This window comes from Rousettus aegyptiacus, unplaced genomic scaffold (genome assembly GCF_014176215.1).
Source record: "Rousettus aegyptiacus isolate mRouAeg1 unplaced genomic scaffold, mRouAeg1.p scaffold_m13_p_4, whole genome shotgun sequence".
Taxonomy (NCBI): domain Eukaryota; kingdom Metazoa; phylum Chordata; class Mammalia; order Chiroptera; family Pteropodidae; genus Rousettus; species Rousettus aegyptiacus.
In genome coordinates, this window is record NW_023416307.1 from 51,566,083 (window position 1) to 51,593,353 (window position 27,271).

Below are 27,271 nucleotides of genomic sequence, written 5' to 3' on the forward strand. Positions count from 1 at the left end.
AGGAAGAAGCATTTGTTTTAATGAGAAATTCTGTACATTGTCTCTACAATCCTGGGATGCTGCAGTCTGGTGTGGACTGGGTTAGGAGGGGCATAAGAGAGAATGATTGCTGATTTGTACTGTCAGTACTACCTGACTTTCCTATTGCTCATGTTTTCCCAGGTAAGGCCAGCAATGAGTCAGAAAGACAGTTGTTTAGCAGGCCTCCATCCTTCCTGGTTACTCTTCATTGTGTGCTCAGCAGAGAAGTAATATAGAAAACCAGGGGAAATATTGACACTGCATTAGCAGATGTTGGCAGGAGAGCTCTGCGGATACTAGTCCCTTGATATCTTGAACCCAGACAGGATAGAGAAGTGGGCTTTTTCTGGTTTAGGAAACAGGATTTGAAACTCTGCAGCAAATTTTGTGACCTCAGGCCACTTTTTCAGTTTTCCTAGATTCCTGGTTAGCCTTTTACAAAGTCAATGTAGTAGGTCGAAATGCCATGTAAAAAATGGCAAAAAGGAACCATCTTTGCAATACATATATGAAGAACACTTACAATTCAAGAATAAGATGACAAGCTGAAACTCACATATTGCCAATGGGAATGTAAAATGGTACAACTTTGGAAAGCAGTTTAATGATTTATTGAAAGTTAAACATATACCTAGCATGCAATGTAGCCATTCTGCTCCTAAGTATCTACCCGAGAGAAATATAAGCATATATCCACACAATGACATGTACTTGAATATTCATAACACTTTTTTTTGTAATAGTCAAAAACTGGCAACAACCAAAATGTCCATAAACAATTGAATAGATAAACAGACCATGGTATATCTAGCATATCGATACTTCTTCAGAAATAAGGGGGAAAAAAACATTAATATTACAAACAACAACATAGGTGAATCTCAAAATAATTATGCTGAGTGAAAAAAGCCAGAACAAGAAATAAAACCCCAAAGCCCAGTACATCTGTATGATTCCATATATATACAATTCTAGACAATGAAAACTAATCTATAGTGACAAGAAAACAATCACTGGTTACCTTAGATTGGGGATGTCAGAAAGGATGGACACAAGAAAACTTTAGGAGATTATGAAAATGTTTGATATCTTGATTATGGTGATAGATTCATGGGTGTATGCACACGTCAAAACTCAAAATAATGTGCAGTTTACTATATGTAAATTATATATCAATAAAGTTGTAAAAGAAAGAAAAAAGAGAAGCATTTGCCTTAATGAGAAACTCTGCACGTTATCTCTACAATCCTGGGATGCTGCAGTCTGGTGTGGACTGGGTTAGGAGGGGCATAAGAGAAACTGAGTATTCACAGCTGTTGTACCTCGGGGGAAAAGGATTCAGCATTAGGCAGCCCTGAGCCACATTCTCTAAAATAAACTCCTTATTAAAAGTGATATTTCGTCTCCATCTGCCACATTCTTTTATTGTTCACATGATTCAAAACCTGGGCAAGGAAAAGGGCTGATATTTATTAGCACAACACCAGCTATATTCTGGATATCTATGGCCATGCCACCCTGAACAAGCCCAATCCCATCTGATCTCGGAAGCTAAGCAGGGTCGGGCCTGGTTAGTACTTGGATGGGAGACCACCTAGGAAGACCAGGTGCTGTAGGCGTAAAAAACTAAAAAACAAAAAAATACGGGATTGTAAGCTGACAAGGTCCTTGCAATCTGTGAGGTCAGCCAAGGGTTGCCTTGCCTAAAAAAAAGAAAGAAAGAAGAAAGAAAGAAAGAAAGAAAGAAAGAAAGAAAGAAAGAAAGAAAGAAAGAAAGAAAGAAAGAAAGAAGGAAAAAGAGGAAGGGAGGGAAGGGAGGGAAGGATGGAGGAAAGAAGAAAGAGAGGAAGGAACAAAGGGCTGATACCACATTAATATGAATGAATTTCAAAATCATTGCGCTGAGGGAGAAAAGCCAGACATATAGTATATACTATGTGACTCCATTTATATACAATTCTAGAAAAAAGCAAACTAATCTCTAGTGACAGAAAGCAGATCAGTGGTTGCCTAGAGTTGGGGGTGGAGGAAGAAATGGACCGTGAAGAGGTGAGAGGAAACTTCTGGTGTGACAAGAATGTTCCCTATCTTGATTGTAATGGTGGCATCACATATATATATACACATCTATCAAAACTCATGGAATTTTACACTTTACATGGATTCATTTATTAATACAAATTGTACTTACCTTAATAAAGTGAGTTTTAAAAGAAAAGAGAAAATAAATTTTTTTTTTTTTTAAAAAAAAAAAGTTTTTTGTTTAACTCCTGGTGCCAGAAATCATTTAAGCTGAAAATAACAGCACGACATATGGGCTTGAGAGGTGTCTTTGCAAGGAAAAAATACTTAAATGGGCCTCTCTGCTATATAAGATCCAACCCCAAATCCTAATCCTATATGGAGACTTTTGGGACAACAAGAAACCAACCTGCTGTGTAATAATATAAAAAATTTTGTTTTTACTAGGGTCAGAGTTACAACTCCAGCTAATATTCACCAGGTGTTATCGGCTTCATTCCTCTGGCTGGGGCTGGACGCAAGGGGGAGTTGTGGTCTTAGATTTTAAGAAGGGAGGACTGGTGAAGAAGACCTTCATCTAACCAGTAAAGCTGGTCCCTGGCATGTGGTTGAGAGGCCGGGGACTGAGGGGCAACAGGTGAGTAAAGGAGCCATGAGGTGAGGACATGACCAGGAATGAAGAGATCAATCACCTGTTTTTAGTTTTTCCCTTTTCAGAACTGTATTTTCTCCCTCCTTGACCTGTCACCCACAAGCCTCTAGTAAAGTTAGAGTAAATGCTGCAATTTGATATTAACCTTGTTGGAGGACATTAATGGGGGCTGTGCCCAAGTAGAGTGATCCGTGGAGAGCCATGGAAGCTTGGAGACATGATTGGAGTTACTAGACATGACCATCAAGGAGACCCAGAGTAGTGATCCATAGAGACGGGTGACAAAAGTTAAGTAACAGTCTGGGGAAACATGTAAGTAATTCTCAAGGATTCTCAGGACTAAAACTGGAGGGGAATGGACTTCCTGCACTCACGTGGGGGTGAGTGGAGCACACACTGTATTATCCGGTGTTTAAAGGAATTATGACCTCTTAAAATGTGGTAGCTTGGGGATGTTTGGGGTGTAAAGAGAATAAGAACCCTATCACCCACCACTACCCTACTTTCCAAGTTATTCTGGACTATGACATGGAAAAAGTATCCACAAGGACAGATTCATATCTTCTATCTCAGAAATTCGAACGAAACCTGTAGTATATGACCAAACCCTAACAAGCAATTGCATTTCGCTGGTTTGACGTCAGTTAATGACTGGACTTTGTACCCGAAAGAGAGTTAAAACTAAAGACAGTTGGGGGAAGATCATTTCCTGCTTGGGTTACCCAGCAAGAAGGTCTAAAATGAAAGCCTTAGTTCACTGCACTCTTCTCGCCCTCCTTTTTGTACCCACAGGTAAGAAACATTTAAAAATGTTTAATTCTTTTAATCATGTTTTGTTGTCCTTGTGATACAATCAACAGGCTCAAGCTACTAATAATTCCCTCAGCCCAACAGGTGGACTATTTTGTGGATGATATTTCCTCTCTGAGCTGGCTCAAAGATAAGGTATTTCAGTCTGTGATGAAGGAAGATAGGACAGTGGTGAAGAGACCTCTGCCCTAAGATCTGGGGTTCGGCAAACCGGAGATTCATCGTGGAGAATTCATGAGGCCTGGCAAAGATGGATGACTTTGCAGGTTCTCAGTGTCCAGTGCCCTGTCGTAGCTTTCTCTTTGGTCCCCAGATGTCTTTTGGGCCCACATGCAGTGCAGGGACTTGGTTTGATCCCTGCTTCAGGCATCAAGAGTCTTTTGCCCCCTGATACAAGGGAATTAAAGTTCACCCCCAGGCGAACCCCTTCCTCCCTCTGAGTATTGGCAGGCTCTTCTGTCAAATGTATTGCTCACGTCTATGTCACGGATACTATCCAGCAGAGGGTAAGCCCTTGATAAATGAGAATAGTAGCAGTTAAGATGGGTGGCTGGTGGACTATTTTTTGGCCCTAGAAGGGCAATCACTTATCACCTCAATACTCAGGAAAGACTATTGAAGTCCTGCTCCGTTCCAGATAAAGAATCAGATTCTGCCATCCAGGGTTCACAGACCCATGGACGACTCTGGGTGCTTCTCTGCAGTTTTCTACAGCCAAAGGTTTAGAAACTGCTTCCTCACTAAAACTTTTTCTTTTACTATTTTTTTAAGCCTATCGTCAGTGTCAGAGTTCAAAAGACAATTAAGTCTAGAAAAATGATAACCGGATCACTAAGAGTTTACTACCTCACATGTCCAGAGGCTCCTAAGAGTTGAAAACAGGCAACTTTGATTATCACCATAGCTCTTACGGCAAAGATCATCTCTATTCATCCTACTCTTTAAAAAGTTCATGTATCTAGAATTATTAATAGGTAAACATTACTCTAGAAAAAATAGTTTTGGAATTAAGTTTAATACACACTTAATGAGGTATTTTTATTTCATTGTTCTTTAAACACATCCCTTCCGCTTCCTTCCTTCATACCCAACAACAGCTAAAATGCCATGTAATGGAAAACTGGGGGCAATTGCCTTAAACTGTAAAAAGACAAAGGAGTCCACGTCCAGGTTGCAACAGTGCCACCTGGTGATATTTTCAATTTTCTTCACTGAGGACTACTCAGGAATATTAAACCCAGATTGACAGTTCTATAAATACAGGCATGAATAATACTACATCTTAATACATATTAACTCGTTGTTATATTTTAAATAACATTTTCCAAATTTTATCTGTTTAATTTTTGATTTTATTTATTTGGGGTTTTTGTGTGGCTTTGGAAGTAGCCATGTATTTTCATTTTTAATGTAGTCAACTATACGAAAAGTTCTCAATGTCATCGATATGTTCTGTGACTTCAAGTAAAGTGATGTAAAATGAAACCAGTTTTACCATAGGATAGTTGATATAAATAAGAGTTAAGTTCCTACGTCTATTATGTTATAGCAAAACAATGTTGAATGAAACAACATTATTTGAGGACCTGCTGTATTTATTTTTCAGAAAAGAATGAACTGGGTATTAATTTCAACTGACACTTGAACAATACAGGTTTGATTTTTTAAATCTAAGTATAACTGGACTCATGCAGTTCAAATCTGCATTGTTTGAGGGTCAACTGTAGTATTAAAAAATAATCGTTAACTGCCATTTATATATTCAACATTCTGTATTCTGAAACTTGGTATCTCTGTTCTTCCAACCACAATTCCTACAGTTATCAAGGCCAACAATTCATCTCCAACTGTTTCTTCTGTAACAACACAAAGTAACGATGGATCAGCCACAACTGTTTCTTCTGTAACAACACAAAGTAATGATGAATCGGCCACAACTGTTTCTTCTGTAACAACACAAAGTAACGATGGATCGGCCACAACTGTTTCTTCTGTAACGACACAAAGTAACGATGGATCAGCCACAACTGTTTCTTCTGTAACAACACAAAGTAACGATGGATCGTCCTCCATCACAGTCACAGAAAGTGATTCTCAAGAGACTGTTTCTTCGGTGACTTTAAGCAGTGTCATTTCATCAAACACCAGAAACCCAAACCCTGATAACACAACAGGTAAGAGCAACTTCCTCAAAGACACCACACTAACCAGTCATAGCATTGTGGAAAATGATAAGCAAGTTTGTTCTACTGGGGTAGGGAAGCGAGTAGGGAATATGAACCCTTGAAATTAAAAAATCTAAGTCACAAAGGCAAAGTAATGATAAAGACTCTAAAAAATCACTTGCAGTTCTATTGTGTTCTCCTTTTCTTCCTATTCATGCAACCTCAAGGTATTTGCCAGATGTGGAACATTTTTGTGAACTTGGACTTTGCAAAAGCTACTTCTCCAGCACTTCTCTCTCCAGGAGGTTTTGGGTAATAGTTTCAGCTCCTCTGTGGAGGCCATATCCAATAAGCACTAACTCTTCAGCCCCTCTGGTCTAGTTCCTTTACCTAAGGAAAGAGTCCATTTCTACCCTGACTCCATATTAGATGTTATATATATAAAAAAATAGGACAAGTTATGATGGTGGCCAATTACAGTTTTAAGTTTGAGCCAGTTTTTGGAATTTGAACCTGAGAGATAGAGAGCCAAATAAGAGCAGTGACCAGGGCCATTATTGTTCAAAGGACAGCTGTTCTGGCGATACTGTCTAAGAGATAATAGTCGACCTCAAGTTAAAGTTGTTAAAACAACATTTGACTCATTTCCCAAAGCTTGGTCTAGAATAGGGGTCAACAAACTTTATCAATAAAGCCAAACTAGTAAATATTTTAAGTTTTGTGGGCCACAATAGAATTTCTCTTGCAACTACTCCACTCTGGCATTTTAACATAAAAGCGGTCATAGTCAATACATAAATGAATGAACCTGGCTGTGTACCAACAAAACTTTATTTATAAAAACAGGAGATTGGCCAGATTTGGCTAATGAGCCATAGTTTGCTAACCCAACCCCTTGTCTAAGAGAATCCTCAAACCTAGACTTAAAGGGTCTAGATAAACCTTGGCATCTTCAGATAGGGAAGTGGGAGGCTACAAGGGCAGGAACTTGCCCAAGGTCAAAGAGCAAGTTGATTTTTTTCTACGTTTAGTCTTTTAGTTCTTTGATAGATCTTAAAACTGGATGATTAAGCAAATGGAGCCAGAGCCTATATCTGAGATCTGGTTCTCAGTCTTTCATGTTTGGATGGGCCACCGTGAAGATTAGGCTGAGAGGGACATAGCTGCATAATTGGCTTTCTTGGAGTCAGGGAAAGGAGTTTCCTAAGGCATTTCTGCTTCCCCATTCTCTGTGTTCTGGCCTTATCACTAACTAACTGTGGGGAATGGGACAAGCCACTTTTCTCTGGGCCTCCTCTATATTAAGATGTGACTGAACTAAGTAGCCACCAAAATCTTTTAGCTGTAACATCCTATGACCTTATTCCTGACACACAGAACAAGCTGAGTTTGTCCTTTATTGCCAGAGAGAAAGCATTCCAGGAGTTATTTGTATGGCAGGTCCAAAGTGGTACTGCACTCAGTTTCTTCTCTAGGATTTCCCAAATCATCCTTACAATGTGACTGAGGTTTTTTGTTGTTGTTGTTTTGTTTGTTTGGTTTTGTTTTTTGTTTTTTTTTTACAAAAAGCTGTTTACTTCATTAGAATGTTGGCTCACACCTTGTCAGAGGGGTGACCCTTACTGTTGTTTATGAGATACTGCTTTTGTCTCATGTAACATTTGTTTTTAACTCTGTGAAAGAAAAATTTTTTAACAGACTTTATTTTTTAGAGCAGTTTTAGATTCACAGCAAAAATAAGAGGAATGTACAGAGTTCCCACATAACCCCGACACTACATATGTGTAGGTTTAGTCATTACCAGCATCCGTCATCAGAGAGTACACTTGTCACAACCAATGAACCTACATTGACAGACACATCGCGATCACCTCCATTGCCACAATTTTCATTAAGGTTCACTGGTGGTGTTTGCATGTTCTATGAGTTTTGAAAAATATATAACCATCACTATAGTATCACTTAAGAATATTTTCGCTGCTCTAAAAATCTGAGCTCTACCTATTCAGCCTTCTCTCCCACCCCCAACCACCGGTGACCACGGATGTTTTTACTGCCTCATAGTTTGGTCTTTTCCAGAATGTCATGTGTTTGGAATCATACAGTGTGTAGCCTTTTCAGATGGGCCTCTTTCATTAAGTAATGTGCCTTTACAGTCCTTCATATCTTTTTAACACTGAGTAATATTTTATTATCTGGATGTACCACAGTTTGTTTATCCAGCCACCTATCGAAGGACATCTTAGTTGCTTCTAAGTTTTGGGAATTATGAATAAAACGATTACAAATATCCCTGTGTAGGTTTTTGAGGGGATATAAGTTTTCGACTCCTTCGGGTAATACCAAAGAGAGTACTTGCTGGATCGTATGGTAAGAGTATGTTTAGTTTTGTAAGAAATCCCCAAACTGTCTTCCAAAGTGGCTGTATGTGTTTTGTATTCCCACCAGCAATGTTGTTTCACGTTCTCATCAGTACTATTTTATATTTTTTGATAAAAGTAAATTCAGCCCATGGTTATGAAGAAAGAACCTTAAAAAAGGCAAAAGGATATGCAGAAAAAATTAAATCTCCATCCTATCCTGAATCCCTAGGACCCAGACTCCCAGTTCCCTTCCCTAGAGGCCAGTTCTATGGCCAGCCTCTTGTGTCTCCCTTCAGAGAAAATCTCTGCAAATATAAACATACATATTTGTGTGTTTGTGTGTATCCCCCCTTTTTTTAATCACAAAAGAGAGCATGTTATACACGTTGGACCTTATATGTAGATTTTTTTTTTTAAGTCTATTTCTACCTATAGGGTCCTAAGAAGTCAGACTGCTCTAAAGGTTGTCAGACACTTAAGTTATTCAGGAATCAAAGCTCAGAATCATTTCATCTGACAGAGATAAAGAAAATGGCCACCCATGATCATCATTTGGCCACTGACCTGACTTTCTTCCTTGGATCTCATCGGATCCTGGAGATAGGAAATGTGCTGTACCCCGCCTGGTCCGGAGTCCCAGCCAGTGGTGTGGGAAGCACTGTTATTTTCACCATTTATTCAAGTCATCCACTTTGAAAAGCCAAAGAATGGGGTGTTCTTTCATCAGTTCCTCTTAGAATTTTCACTGAGTTAAGCTACATTCTCCTCTTAACATGCCTTTTCTTTCTTTGTGGATCTGTATACCATGTGCACTAACTAGAATATAACTTCTAGTTTCTTTTAGGAGCTACTTGCCTGTTCCTCTCTATAAGACAGTTATTTATACCTTCCTAAAAATATGGTGCTTTCTCTAAAATGGTTTCGGGGAGTCCTAGCTAGTGTCAGAGGATGAGACATCAAGGTTCTGGGGGGTCCTTAAGGCCCAAAGATTCCTGACTCCTTGGAATGAGAAGACTGATCAGAGCCGACTCTTGCCCACCAACCTCTGACCCTTACTGTTGACAAGCGCTTGGTTCCAGAATTTCAGCGAGAACCTTCCTAGATACATAAGAAACTATGTATTTGTTTCCAGCTCTCCTAAGAGTATGCCCTGGAGTAACACAACCAAGGAATAGACAGTGCCCAGGAGGGAGGCATTAAAATGTTAAAGTACGTTTCTGGGTGCTGTTTGTTGTTCTGTGGATTTCTCATCTCTTTCTACTCTATCTTAGGTCATTGCAAAGAAGATTCCTGTAGTGGTGGTGCTTCATGTGTTGGTCTGAAAGTTTCACATTTTTGCCTGTGTGCAAATGGATATTACTATAATTCTTCCCAATGCAATAGAGGTGAGTTATAAAGGATGAACTGTGCAGAACTGCATCTAATACCTAAAGCGGAATAGAAAGAAAAATGGCAAAAAGAGTTTCTGGAACACTAGAGGTAGAAGAAAATTTGGAGGTAATGAAGGCCAGCAATGTAGAAGAATGGCTCCTGCCTCTGTCTCTGTAGAACTAAGTGTGAGAGGAAATGGACCAAGTCAGATTCCTGAGCTAGTCCTGGAGGTCTGGAAGTGGGTGTGTCCCTTCACTTTATGTGTTAAAGGGAACAGTGCCATGAGGACAAAATGAGAACAATAGGTGGTGAGAGCCCTGAAAAAGTACAAAGACTGCATAAATACAGAGAAGTGCTGTTACATGGAGACACAGACAGAGAATAAAGTGATATGCCTAAGACCACAAGGTCAGACAAGCCTGGGAGCCAGGTCTTCTGACCTTGGTTCAATTCCCTGTCATAGGATTTGCTTGCTCCATATCAGCAAACCCCATTTTGGGAGACTTAAGAGACTCTCATCTCTAGAGATGACTTTTGGAGCAAATTGCCATAAACTTAACATTACACTTTTTTTACTTAAATCCCCTGGTGGGTGCTATAAAGGTCCAAGACTGTTTCCTGTGTTTTAATTACCTGTTTCATGAATGAGAAATATACCCCTTTGCCAGAGCATATCAATTGTATAGAAAACAAATGCATAGTGTTGGCCACAGAGATTAGAGATAGTTCAAAAGCCAAAAGGATGTTCTTATTTTTATCACTGATAATCTCACATCTGAAGATCCACTCTAAGGAAATGACCTCAAATATAGAAAGGCTTGGGCATGAAGATGTTCATTATAACCTTTTTTCCTCTTTTAAAAATAATTAAACAAAATTATTGTGCTATAAACAACAAAAAATGACCATATATCAATGAAGGGCACATATATTTCATAGACTACTATACAACTTTTTAAAATGATAGTTATGAAGACCAATAATGATTTGAAAAAAATGCTTATTATGTAATAATAAGTAAAGAGGATTCATGATCTAAACTTGGAGTTATAATGACATAAATCATGCATAAGAAAAAGGAACTGGGAGAAATACAGGTTTCCCCCGCTATCAGAAAGTAGGGCATTCCTATGAAACCTTTTGTAAGCTGAAAAGGTGTAAAGCGAAGAAGCAATTACCTGAGGACACACTTTGCTAACAGATGCACAAACTAAATCTAGATACAGCACAGATGTTCACAGATGCAGTTCAAAGCACTGACAGCTTGATGCTGAGATGCCGAGTGTAGTTCCCAGGGAAGGAGGTGGCGGGGTACGTGCTGCCTCTGTACCAGCTTGCCACAAAACAAACTCTGGACGCTATTTTTTGTTTTTGCCCTTTTTTCATAAAAGCAAAAATCCCCTTTAAGTTTCTTTTAGTTATAGAAAACAGGTACTAATGTAGGTCTTCAGTAAAAGCGAAGCAGCGTAAAGCAAACTTTCAAAAAGTGGGGTTAACTTGTACCAAAGTGAAAACGGTTGTGTTAGTTTGGGTGGGATTTGGGTTAACATTTTTGATATTTCCAGGCTTCCTGTGGTATTATCATATAATGTTTAGAATTTTTAAAAAAGTATGTTTTAAGCAAAATGAAAATGACTCTCTTTACATGAAATATTACAGAAAGATTCTGCTTAAATTTCAGGAAAGATATTCCCTGGAACAATTACAGTGACAGTATCAGAAACATCTGGCTTGCAAGATGGACATTCTGCAGCCTATGAACAATTACATCTCGAAGTTACTGAATTTGTAAGTGTCTCCCCACCTTCCTTCCTGTACGAGTGCTCTTCACTCCGGCACTGAGTTGCAGGGCACAGCACTGATATTCGGGCGGTCCACACTGGTGCGGCAGCTGTTCCGCTTGCTCACATAGTGAAAGACGCCCTTACCAGTTAGCAAGCAACAGCTGTCCTGAGCCCGCTTCACGCCACTCTTCACAGAGGCCCAGGCTCCTCCTCCAGGACCCCCATATTGGGTCTCCCCATAATCCTGCATCTAAGTGCCACCTGGTCCAGCGGAGGGCTTTAGAAGCTTGCTCCAGCCATGCTATTCCTGTTACATAAACTATTAGAATTTTTTAAAGAGACCAGTAAATACAACGATGTTTTTAAATGAATTATTTCCATAGAATTTAAGAGAAAAAATTTTTAAAGATATATATTTTTTAATTTTTACATTCCAATTTGCATACATTTCTGTATGAGTATGGCTCTTTTCGGTGCCTAGAAGAGGACCTCCAGATGAATTAACATCTGCTACTTTTTTTTTCCATTGTCAAAAATGTCAAAATGAACAATAACTTTATTTCATTTTGATTACTGTGAGTGAGTGCGTCCACATGAGACCTGCATTCTAGAACCACAGATGTTAGACCTGGAAGGACTTGCAAAGGACATCCATCCAAAGTTTCTCAAAGTTGAATAAGACTCTAAGAACTAAAGTCTTATTCTACAACAATGTCTTTCAATTCAGAATTATGTCGCTACAAAAGAGTTTTGTTATTAGAATTGGTCAAATGTAAAAAATGATTATCTAAATGATTTTACAGATTATACAGAGAGAACTAGTGCTCACTATGCCAGGGCTTGCCCTGGCCCCGTTGTCATACCACCTGTGCACGATGGGCCACCTGGCCATGACTTCTCCCCTTATCCGGGATCTGCATTCCTATTTGCCAGTTTCGATGATCATCAGTACATCAAAGAAAGCAACATCAATGTGTTCCTATTTCCAGGGAGGCCCTCATTTGTCTCCTGTGGCTTTACTGACAACTGGCCATGTGGCCACTACATTTCCCAAACTTGCTTTGGGCATGAGTGTCCAAAACCCTCTCCAGCCACAGGCCTGTGCCTTGGTATTCAGAGACCAGTTTAGAGACTTGATCTTAGTCAACCCACCTCCAACTCACCCTTCTAGAAGTCTCAGCTTCATCTCTGGCCACTTCTCTACAAGTATCTCGAGTTGTCTCTGCTCCTAGAATACAACTCAAGACTAATAAGATCCGCCTAGTTGGGAGCTTCTTCCAGTTCACAAAGTCATGCATCATATACTCCATCTTATTTTATTTACACTATAGCCCTACATGGTAGGCTATATGTCTCAATTTTGTGGTGTGGTCCCCTATTTGATCATGGGGCTGGGTCTGCCCATCTTTGTAATCTCTTAGTCCCCTAACATAATTCCTTAGGCAATTAAAGAGGTGTTCCTCGGGTAAATCGATGCATGCATGACGCATGCATATAGATAAGTCTAAAAAAGATGCCAAACTTTCCTGTGAATTTGAAAAGACAAACTTAATAATTTAGTCACCTTAATTTTTATGAATATGATCACTGATTTGGCTAAGTGTTTGAGGTTTCCATCTTTTTCTTGGATAACCCTAACTTACAGCAAAATCTTACTATTTTACAGCAAAAATGCACTGAAAGGTGTTAGAGAGCATGTCAAGAGTAAATAATTTGCTGTGATGAACCATGTATATTTACATAACATTTAGAAATGTATTTATGTTAAAACCTAGATATAGTATCACTTTTCCCCCCTATTTGTAGTTGTTATTAAATCTATTCTTCTCCTCCACAGTTTAAAAATGCATTTGCCGAAACTGATTATGGACAGACTGTAATTAATAATGTAAGGTAAGTTTGCTATGGACCAATGGAGTACTTGGGAGGCGGGTGTGCATTTCCCTAGCTTCTAGTCTTCTTGTGACTTCCCCATGCAACACTAAGGCCCTCTAGTGGGAGGTCACAAGTCAAGAAGAGGTGGTCAGTCTGTCACACTGACTGTGACCTGGATAGGCAGAGTTTAGTTTGGGGACATCAAGATGCTGTCTGTGATTGGCTATTCAGCAATTTGCACATATGGTCCAGGGTATCACCTGGCCCAGTTTGTTTGGTTTGATCCCTTGGCTACAAACCACATTTGGCCAATCCTGGGAATGTGCATTCCTGGGGCCCAGGAGGAGAATGAGTGGCTCGCGGTCATTTCTTCCCTCATACGGGGGGAGTAAGGGAAATAAGAATACCCAAATCTCATACCTGGCTACTGAAGGGCCAGTTGTGAGCTCTTTCTGCAGTGAGAACAAGCATTTATTGAACATATCAATATACAGTGACCAATGTCGAGTGCTAGTTAGGGATCCAAACAGGCAAAGAATTCTCAAGAAGTTAGCGATTCCACTTCAGACTTCTCTGAAGCATGTTAACACACAAGTGCTGCACCTGAGGAAAGAATATTCTAGGTTGAAGTTAAGCAGAAAAAGGAACCCTAATATATTCATATTTTATGCTTTTCCTATTGTTAACTATCTTTATAAGCTTTGTCAAATTCTTTGTGGAATAAGATACATACACATTTACAGAAGGCCTCCTGAAAGTGGTGAGTTTTGAGCTTGGTAGTGAATGAGAGGCAAGTATGATTGGCAGCCGGGGGACCAGCATGCAGTCTAATGGGAGGACAGTGCCCACATGGTGAGGGAGAGGTGGGGCCTCAGTGTAGAGGCTCTAACAGCTGGATATTCACAGCAGACAGTTGCTGGAGGGCTAGGTGTTGTTTCAGGGCATTCAGTTCAGTTTAGTGGACAACAGGGAGTTCATGCATTGGGTATGACTGGATAAAACAGGAAAAGTGAGGTGTCATGGCCTCAGCCAAAGCTGTACTTCAGTCCTGGCCTTGACACTTCCACCTTGCATGAATGAGCAGGTGTTTTAACCTTTCTGAACTTTTATTATGTTATCTGTATACCTGGGATAATCTGATCAACTTTCCTGGAACCTTGTGAGGAATAAATGAGATCCTGTGCACAAAACACCTGGCACATAGATGATTTCAACATGTATTAGTTCCCTTCTGTTTCCCTTCCAGAAATGAGACTCTGTACGTGTAATGGAGAGCTGGTCCCATAAGTTCACTTAGGTAGTTCCCTGAAACCTGGCCCTTCTTTTGTTCTTATGGAGTCACTAGAAGGGGGCTAAGGGTGTTTGGAGACAACGTTTTACCTGTGAGCTCAGCGTTCCAGTGAGGGACTACTTCCTCCATGGATGCTGTGGCAGTGAATGGGCCTTAGTCTCACCTAGGAAGACATTTGTTAGGCTCAAGTCCAATGTGCTCTCCTTTGAATCCCCAAGATCTTTATCTATTGTACAAACATTGGAATTGGAAGGATACTCAGAATATCTCTAACTCTCAAATCTCTCTTTGAACAGAGGCAGAATCTCAGGTTTAGGAAAGCTGTGACTGGTCTTGGGCCACAAAAGATGGTGACAATCTTGGGTCTAGACCTCACGTCTCTTAACTCCAACTCTGGTACTCTAGTCATTTAAACTACACCTTTTTGTGTCACTTAAATACGCAGTGGCTCTTTTAATTCATGAGTATAATGTCTTGCCTCCTAAAGTGGCATGTAAGCTAGTAGAGTCTTTGAGTATGTGAATCGTGGGTGGCGTTTGTTTTCTAGCCTCACTACAAAGTTATACTGTAGATTTCTGGTCATTTTTTAACTGATAAAGAATCACTTGTGTCAAGAACCCCTTTTTCATTGCCCTCTCTCTTCCCTGACACCTCCGAATCCTATCGGGAATGAATTACAGGAGACAATTTAAAATGAGAATTCTGAGGCCACTTTGTTTTTTGGACTCCCTTTTGAAGTGACTGTTCCTAGGAACAGAATTTGGTTAATGTTTTGGATTATTTTGATTGTTCTGAAGAACCAATATGGCTGTAAAGATTTCCTAAATAGGTTGGTTATGTTTTCAGGCTTCTGTATTTATTCAAATGTCAAAATGGAGAAGAGGAAAAAAGAAAAAAAAATACTGGACAGGAAAAATATATCTGATTCTTAAAAATACACAGCCACAAATCAGATAGGGATGAGAGTTTTTAAAAGTCCTTTTATTTCATTCTTTATGGTTGTATCAATTGATTCCTTTTGGGCAATGAAAGAATTAGGACTTGGCCCAGTTGGTCTTAAGGCTCCAAACTGCAATGCTGATTAGAGAGAGAGAGAGAGACTCATACAGACATTCAATATTTGGTGATGTGATTCAGTATCATATGCTCATTTTCCTCACTGCCTCCATCTCTCCTAAGTTCAGTTTTCCTGAGTCATGTGTACCTAGGCCTGATCATGTACCCACTTTGCCTACTGATTTCCTGGCCCTTTCTGGGCGTGACCCAAACTCTGTATGGCTGCCTGCTGTTCTCTCTGTGCCCAGGGAGGAACACATGCCCCTTTGTCTCTCTCAAAGTACAAATCTGAGATTTAACAGCTCAGCAAGAGACTGACTCTTTATTTTCTACAGAAAGCGACAACTTACTATTTCAGATGTTACTTGTTCTCTTTCTGGTTCGTTCCAGGCTCCAAAATAATTTTAGATCCTCGAAATGACCATCCAAAATTTTTCTAAGTATCCTCCAACAGGGCATTGTCTTAGCCATAGATTTCCTCTGAATACACATTGAATAAAGATCTCCAGGCCTATAAATTTCCATCTTGTTGCAACCCCAGATCTCCATACTTGGGCCCCAGTTGTGGATATAGGACTGTGGGTCAAGACTGGAACTGGGAGATTTGGGAGTCAGGGAGGTTTGAAGTTTGATTTGTTGATGCTTCAGTTCAATTAATCAAGTGATGGATTCGTTTCGTTTTTAGAATATCTCCTTCAGCAAGTTCTGAATTTCGTGCCAATCAGGATGTTGTTATAACAGTAGTAAACCTTTTTCTAGAAACTACTAAAGAAAATAAAACGAGTGTATCTCGTGCAATTGACGAAGCAATTAAAAACAGTTCTGTTATTACAAAATACGCTGGTGAGTATTAAATAATTTTATTCCAAGTTTACCTGAGGACCTACCCACTTTTTTGTAAACTTTTCCATTATAGGTGAGAAGGAGGAAGAAGAACTGGATAACTTGAGTCTACAGATGTCTCCAAGTTTCCTTTTAACCAGTCTATTCTTCCTCCCTTTCTTCTCTCACCTGGCTTTGACTCTTTTCCAACCATCTCCCAAGCTGGCAAACTGACCAGTTTGTTTTCCTTTTGGAAGATAGTCCGAGGCGCATAGTCTCTGAAACAAGGCAAAACGAGGGGGCTTTATACCAAATTGCAGCTTTCCAAATAATTAGAGAAAGTTTTACCTAAATACTGCTTCCCCTTTAAACTGACACACAAGCCCGCAGCATAGCTGTAACAACTCACTTTTGCTATGTTACAAACCACTCCAAAACTTAGTGGCCTAAAACAACAACCATTTATTTATTGCAATGACATCATTCCATGGGTCAAAATTTGGGGTGGGCTCAGCTGAGCAGTTCTGCTTATCTAGGCCAGGCTTGGCTGATCTCTGCTGAACTCACTTAAGCAATTGCTATTAGCTGCTAGGTAGGTCAACTGGGGGTTGACTGATCTAAGATGGCTCAACTGGATGGTTTTTCTCTTCTCCATATAGTCTCTCATCCTCTACCATGCTAATCCTAAAGAGTTTCAAGAGCGGTAAGAGGGTAAGTTTCAATGCACAGATATTTCTCAGGTGTCTGCTTACATCATGTTTGCAACTGTCCTGATGGCCGAAGCAATTCACATGACCAAGCACAAGGTGGCAGGCCCTACCAAAGGGCCTGGAGACAAGAAAGCATGAATAAATTGACACTATTACTTCAATCGACCCATTACAGCAGCCATCAACACTTCCTCACATCAGAGACATCTGTTAGGGCCAGGCCTGGTAGAAATTTGTGCAATTGGTTCTCAGTTCAGGTCGCCAAGTCCAAATGCCTTTGTTAAGGCACAATTAATTTGACTTTTCTGTAGCATCTGACACTGGCACGCTTCCCTTCAGAGCATCCTCTTCTCCCTGAGACTCTACCCACCACTCTCCTAATCCCTTTCCTGCCTCCCTCATTTTTTTTTTTTTTTTTGGTATCATCTAAGATTCCTTCTTTAGTCTCAAATGTTTGCTTTTTAATAATTGTAAACTTCTCGGCCTAGTGTGCAAAGCTTATTTCTCTTTCTGAAAATATAAACGAATCCTGTTCATGCAGTTTTTCAGCACCTTTTCTCTTTCTTCAATATTTCACAAAGATCCTCACTATTCTCTCAGGACCTGGATTGTAAATGCTCTATGAGAAAGTGCTTAAAATTCTATCAGAAAAGATGGGGGCTCCTTTATACTGTTCCCTCTCCTTGGGCTGCAGTCTCTTTAGCAATGTTCATTCAACTCTTTTCCATCTAAGTATTATTTTGGCAGGAGAGACTGAAGAAAAATAGTTGTGGAGCTATTCTGTCTTTCTCATGTTATCTGTCAACATTACACCAGCCTGGCCTTTCCACGAGCCCCTGTAGCACAGAAACACACACACACACACACATACACACACACACACACACACACACACACACCCCTCCATTCATTTGCCCACTTTTCTATTTTAACTCTTTGCTCCTTGTTGTTGTTGTTATTGTTGTTGTTATTTTGGGTTTTGTTTGTGGTGAACCTGAGCTCATTTGGTACTCTAGGCTTTGTCACATCTTTAATATTTTGTCTTTTGTTCTGGGACTTTCTTTACATTTTTTGTTTATGTCTTTCATATGATAGCTTCCTGTGCAAAGCATGCCAATTTCTTCAGTTACCTGACCCTCTCTCCCACTTTTTTCTTACAGCTCATTTAGTAGCTGCACAGTTAGAATTACATTTTCAGAACTTCTGACCTTCTTAAACTATTTTTATCTTCCAGTGTCTCATGCCACAGAATTACACCTTTTCCTTTCTCAACATTTTCGTATTTCCTCTGTCAAAGTCATACTCCTCTCTCTGGCTATCACTTAGTCCTTGTTTTCCAAGGGATGCATCACTCCTACCTGCCAATTAATTTTTCCTTGGGTCAGAATTTGGTGCAGAGTGACAATTCATGCAGGTAGCACCTCTATTCCCTGGAAGATAACATTGTCAGCAAAGCAAGACAAACCTTATCTTACACTCTGCTTTTGGCTTATCATACACTCTGCTTTACTAGCAAGTGCAAAGAAGTCAAGAGTCCCCGTCAGCATGGAGACTAACCACTCACAGGGATTGCCAGCTGAAAATAATCAGTACATCCTTCCAGATAAAGTTGGGGTCCCCTGTACAGTTCTCTCATTTTGGCTTTAAGCCGCAGCATACTGCAACCATTTGGCCTCAGAGCTGAGAATTGCTCTCCACTCTGAGACCAACCATGTGCTCTTAGATACATTAGCAAATTACCAAATGGTGCCAGCTAGCGGTGGCCATAGAGTCTAAACTTCCCAGGAAATGAAAGTGAGAGACTCAGAACTTCTAGAGGAATATACCTTTTCCTGCTCTCCTGCTTTTGCTGCAAAGACAGATTCTCCATTCTATGCCAGAAGCTGTAAAATCTCTTTCTCTAGACTTTTAGTTGGAGTTATTTTTAAATGACAGATGATAAGGGAGGGTTTGTTACAGGTCCAGAATATTTAGAAGAGAGTAAGCACTTAACCGTTCTACCTTCTCCTGTTCTCTCCCCTAATCTGTTCTCAGATTCATCTTTTTATTCCTAATGTCTTCCAATGTGCTCCTAGACTAACATTCTTTTTAAATTTATTTTTCAATTACAATTGAAATATGATATTATATTAGTTTCAGGAATACAACACATTTATACAACTTACAAAGTGATTACCCCAATAAGTCTAGTACCCACCTGGCACCATACATAGTTATTACAATATTATTGACTCTATTCCCTATGCTGTACTTCACTTTCTTGTGACTGCTTTTATAATTGGCAATTTTTACTTCTTAGTCTCTTTCATCTTTTTCATCCATTCCCCCAACACGCCCCCCCCAAAAAAACTGGCAGCTGTCAATTTGTTCTCTGTATTTATGAGTTTGTTTCTTCTTTGTTTTTTCACTTATTTTTTTAAGATTCCTCGTATATGTGAAATTATATAGTATTTGTCTTTCTCTGATTTATTTCACTTAGCATAATACTCTCTAGTTTCACCCATGTTGTCATGAATGGCAAGATTTCATTCTTTTTATGGCTGAGTAATATTCCATTATTACACTCATTCCAGACTAACATTCTTTAAAAACTGCTTTATCATGACATGCTTCTGCTCAAAATCTACCAGTGGATTCTCAGGCTTATAGGATAAAAGTCAATGTCCTTAGTCTGGCATTTAACCCTGCTATACCTATGAATGAACAAAAGAATGATTATTTGTTGGGGCTCCTGTAGTGGGTACTTGCATTCACATCAGTTCCTTCAATTCTTACAGTAATCATGTGAAACAAGAATTATTAGCCCCATTTCATAGATGGAGGGAACTTGGGCCCACCAAAAATCAAATGCTTGAACAGAGGAATCCCATAACCAACAAATAGCAGATTCAAGAATTTTCTATTTTCTTCCCTTTCACCGCACTGCCTTCCCCCACCCAAATATAACTCCGATACTCCCTGAGTAGAATTCTTTTCTTTTCATGTCTTGTTTACTCCACTTAGAAAGACATTGCCTCTTCTTTGACTGTTCACATCTTCCCTGTCTTTCAAAACAGCCCAGTTCCCATCTCCTCCATAATGTTATCTTTAGCTCCTTGAGCCCCTGAATTCCCATTGTACTTAAACTCCGGATGATGAGCTGCTTGAAGCAACCCTCTATGGATCCAAACATGTAACTCTACAAAGATGGGACCCAAAAGTTTTATAGCTGCTGTGTCCCTTGTGGAACCCAGCACAGAGCTAGGTACAAAAGAGATTTGTGCTTGAACATAATTGCACTGCATTGGATTAGATTCATTTGAATTGAATAATATAAGGAAATTGTTATGGAAGAAAGTTGGGGAGTTGGATTTCAGAACGCCAGATTTTCATTTGTTAAATCCTAAAACTTATTAAAAGGCCATTATAACAACTGTGGAGTGGGTACTTTCGTGAGATGCTTCATCTATATTTCTTGCTGAATATTCTTCTGAATTATTTGTGCCTCACAGCGCAAGATCTATGTGACTTTTACGGTTGCGTAAAGACAGAGGGGGAAGAGGACTGTAACGATGGTTTGCTGTGTAAATGCAAGGACGGGCTGGAAAGACCTAACCCGCAGATCGCTTTATGTGTCAGTAAGTGTTCCACCTCTTCTAAATATTCCTCGCAGCGCCTACCCTCTCTCCTTTCACATGTGCAAAATACAAACTTTACTGCTCAAGTCTCCCTGTGCATTTCAGAGTCTAAGGGATGTGAATTTTGGCTTTAGACAGACAGACATGAAGTGTGGCCTTGGCCGTGAGCTAGTGAGGCAGCCACGTGCAGCTTCACAGTGAGGCGTGTCGTGTGTGCAGCCAATGAGCCTCTCACTTTACCTAGAAAAAGAAATGTAAAAAAATTGTATCCAGTGACATCTCACTTTGGAGTTGAAGAGGTTGTTTCTGAAAATTACCCAGGAACCACTGAAGCAACAAGTTGTCCTGACGGCTGCAATGCGGAACACCATAAGCAATGCTTAATGAGGGACGGCTTGACCCCTGAATGCCTGTGCCTGCCGGGCTACAAGCAAAAGGACGGTGGGATCTGTCAAGCGTAAGAGATAGCGTTCCTTCTTTACCTTGTCATAGCTATAGCTTATGTAAGGGATAAAGGATAAAAAGGATAGCGCTTGCAACATAGGTCAGGAAGTTGGTACGCTTGGCATCAGTCGGTAGGTACACAGCATCATCATCACCATCTTCATCATCATCAGTCATTTTTGAACGTTCTTTATGTGCTAGGAACCTCACTAGGTAACACTTCTCGCAATAACACTGTCAGGAATGGATTAGTTCACCATTTTCAGGGAGGAAACTGAAGCTCAGAGAATAAAATTTGCCCCCCCTCCTTTGCATGGCAGCAGATGAGAGGCAGAGCCAGGTGGCCTGGTAGCCTGAGGGCATCCCACCCATTCCATGCCTCTGGGGTTCAGCTTTGCCTGAATTGCTGAATATTCCCAGTGCTCAGAGGATGCAATATCCAGTCAGTTGCAAATGAGACTACAAACTTTGAGAGCTCCTTGGGAGTATAAGGTAGGGGGTGGGGATGGGAAAGGGAAGGAAAAAGAGAATAGAGAATGAGAGAAAGATGGAAAAGAAGATGTGGAGGTTGGGAGGGAATGCAAACACGCTCCCACAGAGGCTCTTACTGTGGGTTCTTTTTATGTGTTGTATGCTAGGTGTGCGTTTGGCTACGGAGGAGTCGACTGTGAAGACTGTGAGTATGAAAGTCCTGCTTTGCTGTTAAGCACTTGAGAAATAGATTTTAATCGCATTCAAAATTCTATCCAGTTGCCCAAAGTCTCTGGCTATCTTCATAAAGAGGGGAAAAAGATGCCTGCAGTTTGTCTTCTGGGCCATGCCATCCCATGCCCACCCTTAGATCACAGGCAGCAGTACCTTTGCCACGGGAATCACAGAACTCAGCCAAAGAAGTGGGCTGGCCCCTCTGGCCATGTCCCCAGTCAGCCAAGGGCTTCTTAACATCTTATTCATTTCTTACATTAACTTATATCTGCATTTTCTACTACTAGAAAGGATAAAAGACTAGTATGTTCCAAAAATGTTTGTGATTGGAGAAATCAAATATTTAAATACTCAAATCTTTTTGTTTCAGAGTTATTTGGTAGTTTGAGATGTGTCATTGCAAATTCAATTGCTTCACTTCCTCCCATATCCCAAACCCACAAGTTTAAGACAATTTTAACTTTAATTTAAAATTATTTTATATTTTAAAATTTACATAACGAACTAAAGATCAACGATCGGAGATGAAGGCAATATTACCGTCAGCCTCCCAGCCAGCCCCAAGGCTAGTAAAGAGAAATGCTCTCAACTTCTACTCTGCTTTGTGTCTGGATTTGCTAAGTCATCTCTTCCTTCTGGGCTTTTAGTGTCCATTCCTATAAAATAAGAGATTTGGGCCCAGATGACCTTTGTGGTCTTTTCCAGACTTAATGCTCCGTAAATCCAAGCTGAAGTTTGCTTATATTGGCAGGCATGTCTCAACAAGGAGAAAGGGTTTGGAGCAGCACTATCTAATAGAAATATAATGTGAGCTTTATATTTAATTTAAAACTTAAAAATTCTAAGTAAAATTTTTTAAAGTAAAGAAAAATAGATGACATTGTTTGGAACAACATTTCCTTTCACTCAGTATTTCAAAAATGCTTTCATTTCAATATGTGATCCATATAAGAATTATTAATGAGATTGTTTACTTATTTTTTTTCAAATGTGTTTGAAATTCGCTGTGTATGTTACACTTACAGGTCATCTCATAGCCAAATTTCTAGTGCTCAATAGCTCCAGATAGAGCAGATCTAGAGGGGGGAACGGTGGTAATGAACCTGCAGACTCTTTCCTCACCAGTTCTCTTAAGCCGTCACCTGTCTCCTCAATTAGTGTCATTTTAACTCTACCTAGTTTCCCCCAGCTTATCAACGAGGTCAGGTGTGGTGGGCGGGCAAAGGCAGCAAAGGTCAGGAGGTGCTGTGGAATTCTGCTGAGATCTCATCCCGCGCAAAGCCCAGGAAGGCCCTGCTGCCATGGTCTTCTTTGCCTTTACACTCTTCTTTTATCTGGCAAGGCTGCCTCTTCTGGTTGAGTCCCAAAGACACAGTTGGGGTTTGGAGAGGGTTAAAGGAGGTGAGCCACCCACCCAACCTGGCCCTGGAGGAGTCAGAGGTGACAGCTCAATTGTCCTCCCAGCCCAGAGCCCCTGAGGACAGACATACCTGTGGGAGGAGGGCCACTTGTGGGAGGCTGTCCCTACTCTTTTTTTTTCCCTTTCAGATTTTCAGCTGATCCTCGTTATCGTGGGCATCGTTGCTGGCCTCCTCATACTTGGCATGATGATTGCCTTGATCTTAGTGAGGTATGGAATGACGGTGTCCTTGTCCCAGGGCACAGCGCCACCAGCGCCACACTCTGGTTTCCAAACACGTACACATAGCCTTTCCCTGGCAAGAGAAAGGAAGTAAGGCAAGGCCTCTCTAAAACCACATTTTTTCCTTACCTTAATTTTCTTCTGATTATATAAGCTGTACATGATCATTGAAGAAACTCTGGAAAATAGAGAAATGTGTAAAGGAGCAGAATAAAAAACACCATCCACAAAATCCACCATCCTAAGGCAACTAACATTTGGGCATATATCCTTCCAAGTTTTTCCTCTCTTGGTAAATATTGTTACATACACAGTTTTTTATCCTTTGTGTTTAAAAAAAAATGTTGAAGTTTAGTTTTCACTTAATACTATAATGTGACATAGCAACCATTTTCTTATGTCACAAAAAAATCCTCTGTCAACAGTATTTAACTCCATTGATGTTGTCAAATATCATTTTCATTAAGTCAGGCCCCTGCCCAAGGACCTTGCTGCAAATGGTAGAAAATCAGCCTCAGCTGGCACCCCCTGAGTTTTCGGTAGAACCATCTTTGCATGGCCATTTCTCCACTATGGAGGCCTTAGTGCTCTTCTTAAGAACTTAAGCAGGGTCCATTCATTTATTTGACAGACACTTAAATATGCTAAATTTCCCTCCATTAACAGGGAAGGCAAAAGCTATTATCTATCCCATTCTAAATGTGCCAAGTGGGGGATCTACTTTGATAAAAACCGGCTATTTTTTAAATAACATTTAGCTTATATAGTTTGGCAAAATAGGTATTTTTGCACTGTAACGTGAGGATAAATAGATTTTAGGTTCCTGAAATATTTTGTTTCTTCTTTTTTAAAAAAATTCCATTTTGATATTAATTCTTCTCCAGACACAATTGAAGGTGTCTCTCCCTTTTCCCATTTCCTGACTCTCCAGCGTCCTCGGGGGCTGCTGTAGAACCTAGTGACCCCAGCGACAGCCATGTCTCTCAGCTCCTCCTGCCTACGTTTGCTCAGAGCTCAGCATCAGATTCATCGTTCTTGGGAATACCCCAAGAATTATTTCTTGCCCATTTCAAAGGGAAGAAAGCCTCTCCTCAGTCCCCTTAGACAGGAATGTTGTCAAAGGGCAGAAACTGTTGTGGGCGGGGCTGGCCATCAGGGTACAACATTCCCAGTGTTTCTGAGGCAAGATGATTGTCATCCTGTGAGTGCCCTGTGGGCATTATGGAGGAAGTCAGTCCCACTCCCACAGTCTAGAGCACTACAGGGGCAGGTCCATAGCCCGTGGGACAGAAGGAAGGTCACGATCAGGGTAAATTGGGGGCAGACGCCTCCTTCACCTGCAAGAGCGTCCACTTGGCTTTGAATGCTTATCCTTGAGAGCACAGCCAAACCTGGGAAACTCCTATTTCTTCAAGACCTTTCTTCCTTGAACTTGTTTCATTCACTAACGCACTTCTGTAGACATTGACTATGCTTGTATGTAAAATTGCATTACAAATCATCTTTTCTCTTTGCCTACTACTACTATTTCCATAAACAATTCTGAAACACTCTTAGAGTACTAACATCATTAGTGTAATTTACATGGGATCGTTGGAATTAGATGGTAATGTTGCATCTGTATTAGTGTTCTTGTTTTGATGATTACACAGAACTTATGAGGAGATTGTCCTTAAACTTAGAGAATCTACACTGAATGGGGTAATTGAAGTATTACAGGCAATGGGGTATCAGGTCTGCAACTTATTTTCAAATGGTTCAGAAATGTCAACAGTTGGAGAATCTGGGCAATTGATGTGCGAGGACTCTGTGTAATAATTTTTTTGATAAATCACATGTAAATTTGAAAATATTTCTGAGTTTTAAAACATTAAGAAAAAAATTAACATTTGCTTTAAAGAACTGCCATTGTCAGATCCTAATTCCTGTTACTAATTGCAGATCAAAGGGAAAAAAGAATAATATTGAAGAAGAGAACTTGATTAAGAATGACTTTCAAAACCTGAGACTGCAGGAAACGTCAGGCTTCAGCAATCCAGGAGCAGAAGGGAGCATCTTCCCTAAGATCAGGACGAGCTACTCTAGAGAAAATCAGTTGCAGAATCCCTATGTAAACCAGAGAGGCATACCCCGCCCTGACTACTAGGTAAGTCAGTGCTCTCTTTTTATCTTTTCTGAGTGAAGGGCCCCAGGGCAGAGAAGGGACCTGGCTAGGTATATCTGGCAGGCTTTTTCTTTTTTAACCAAAACAGAAAGATCAGAGGAAGCTCAATGTTATTGTACATAGACACCACTTGGTCCCTAATATTGACCATCTAAGTGACTTTAGCCACATCACTTAATTCCTTGGCCACCTATTCCTTCAGCTATAAACAAACAAACAAACAACTTAAATTAGATCTCCTAAGGTTCCTTGAAAATACAAACTTCCATGGGTATGACTCCAGTGGTTGTCTGGGGTTGAGTTACAATTCCTAGGCTGTTTAAGGACCTAGGTCAGGCCTGGGGTGAAGGGGACTGTTGGATGTAAATGTGGTTTTGTGGACCCTTTCCAGGCAGCCCGTGGAAAGGCAAATCTCTCCTTTCCTCCACAGCTCCCACCCCAGACTTTGAAGCAACTGGATAGATTTCTAAAACCATAAGACAAGTCAGGATGGTGAAGGTTTATTTCCCATGGAAGGACTGTCAAGGAGACTAAGCTTGCACTCATTAGATTTTTACTGAATAATCATAGCTGGCATTGCTCAGTGTGATCCAAAGGAAATGCTGAAAGGAGAAAGTCTGCAAGAAGCGATGCTCAGGAAGAGTGACAAGGGGATTGAGATGGATGGGAAGAGAGATGGTGGAGGATGGACAGACAGGGGGCTAGAGAAGAAATGGGGAAAAGAAGGCAAGGAGAGAAATGACTTTTTTTACAAATAGATAAAAAGGAAAGAAGAAGGGGGAAAGGGGAAAGAAGGAGGGGCTGGGGTGAGGTGTACCCAACAAAAGTAGAAAAATAAAGAGGACAAAGGAGGAGGTGGACACGGGATGGTGGTAGAGGTGGCTGAGACGGGCAGGCACAGGCTCCACACCCTCTGTGTGCCCGTTTCACCCCTGCAGGCTGTCCAGGTAAGCACACTGCCCTTTAAGAATATTATAACGCACTGTGAACATTCTGGGAAAACCTGGATTATTTTTATTTTGCAATCCCATGGTTTATTTTGCACATGACATTTCTAAAGGTTTAATGTATGTACAAAAGGATGACTTGCACAATTTGTACTATGTTGAGTCAGACACAGGGTCTAGCCAGAAATAGCCAAGAACTGACATCCTGTGGGAACGCCTGTTAGCCTGATCTGAGGTGAACCTTAACCAACAAATTCATTAAAAACCTTCTTTCCTCCTTATCAGTAGAGCCCTTACTTCAAGTATAACCTCTAAAGAGAGCCCTTTAGTAGTCAAATAAGTGTAGGATTTAGAGTTAGACAGACCTAGATTTAAAGCCTTGTCCTTCCTGTAGCTAGCTATGTGGTCTTGAATAAATTATTTGGCTTCTCTGGGTTTCTTTTTCATCTGTGGAATGGACAAAATGCATCCTAACTCATAGAATAAGATCAAACTAATATATATAAAGCATCTAGCACAATAACTGGTTCTAATTCAAATAATAGTATTCAAATAATGTTAATTGAAATAATGTTAATAATTTATGAATCTTAATTTTCTCATATGTTTCTGTTGGAATACTCCTTTTCTAAGAATTATCCCCCCCTCTCTCTTATCGTCTAGAATGGCAAAAATTTGGAACTGTCCATGGCCCTCAACCCAATGTATGAACTTTTATTTTACATGTTTAAGAGACTGATGGAGAAGTGAGTCCCAATGAAGATCTGGCCTTTGGCATTTTTTTTTTCCATCTGGTGTCTAGCCTCTCTG

General features: G+C 40.2%; 1 protein-coding gene and 1 non-coding gene across 2 annotated transcripts; both read left to right on the forward strand.

Moving 5' to 3' along the window:
- Positions 1-1,521: 1,521 nt before the first annotated feature.
- Positions 1,522-1,640, forward strand: LOC118602433. Its single transcript, XR_004950717.1, has one exon. It is a non-coding gene; the product is annotated as a 5S ribosomal RNA (ribosomal RNA).
- A 6,924-nt stretch (positions 1,641-8,564) lies between these two features.
- Positions 8,565-25,879, forward strand: MUC13 (mucin 13, cell surface associated). The gene is made up of 10 exons (XM_036219652.1): positions 8,565-8,679; positions 9,305-9,418; positions 11,086-11,192; positions 13,026-13,081; positions 16,096-16,253; positions 20,434-20,559; positions 20,881-21,016; positions 21,642-21,679; positions 23,257-23,338; positions 25,292-25,879. The coding sequence occupies exons 1-10, from the start codon at positions 8,565-8,567 to the stop codon at positions 25,494-25,496; spliced, it is 1,137 nt and encodes a 378-aa protein (XP_036075545.1). The 3' UTR covers positions 25,497-25,879.
- The last annotated feature ends 1,392 nt before the right edge of the window (positions 25,880-27,271 follow it).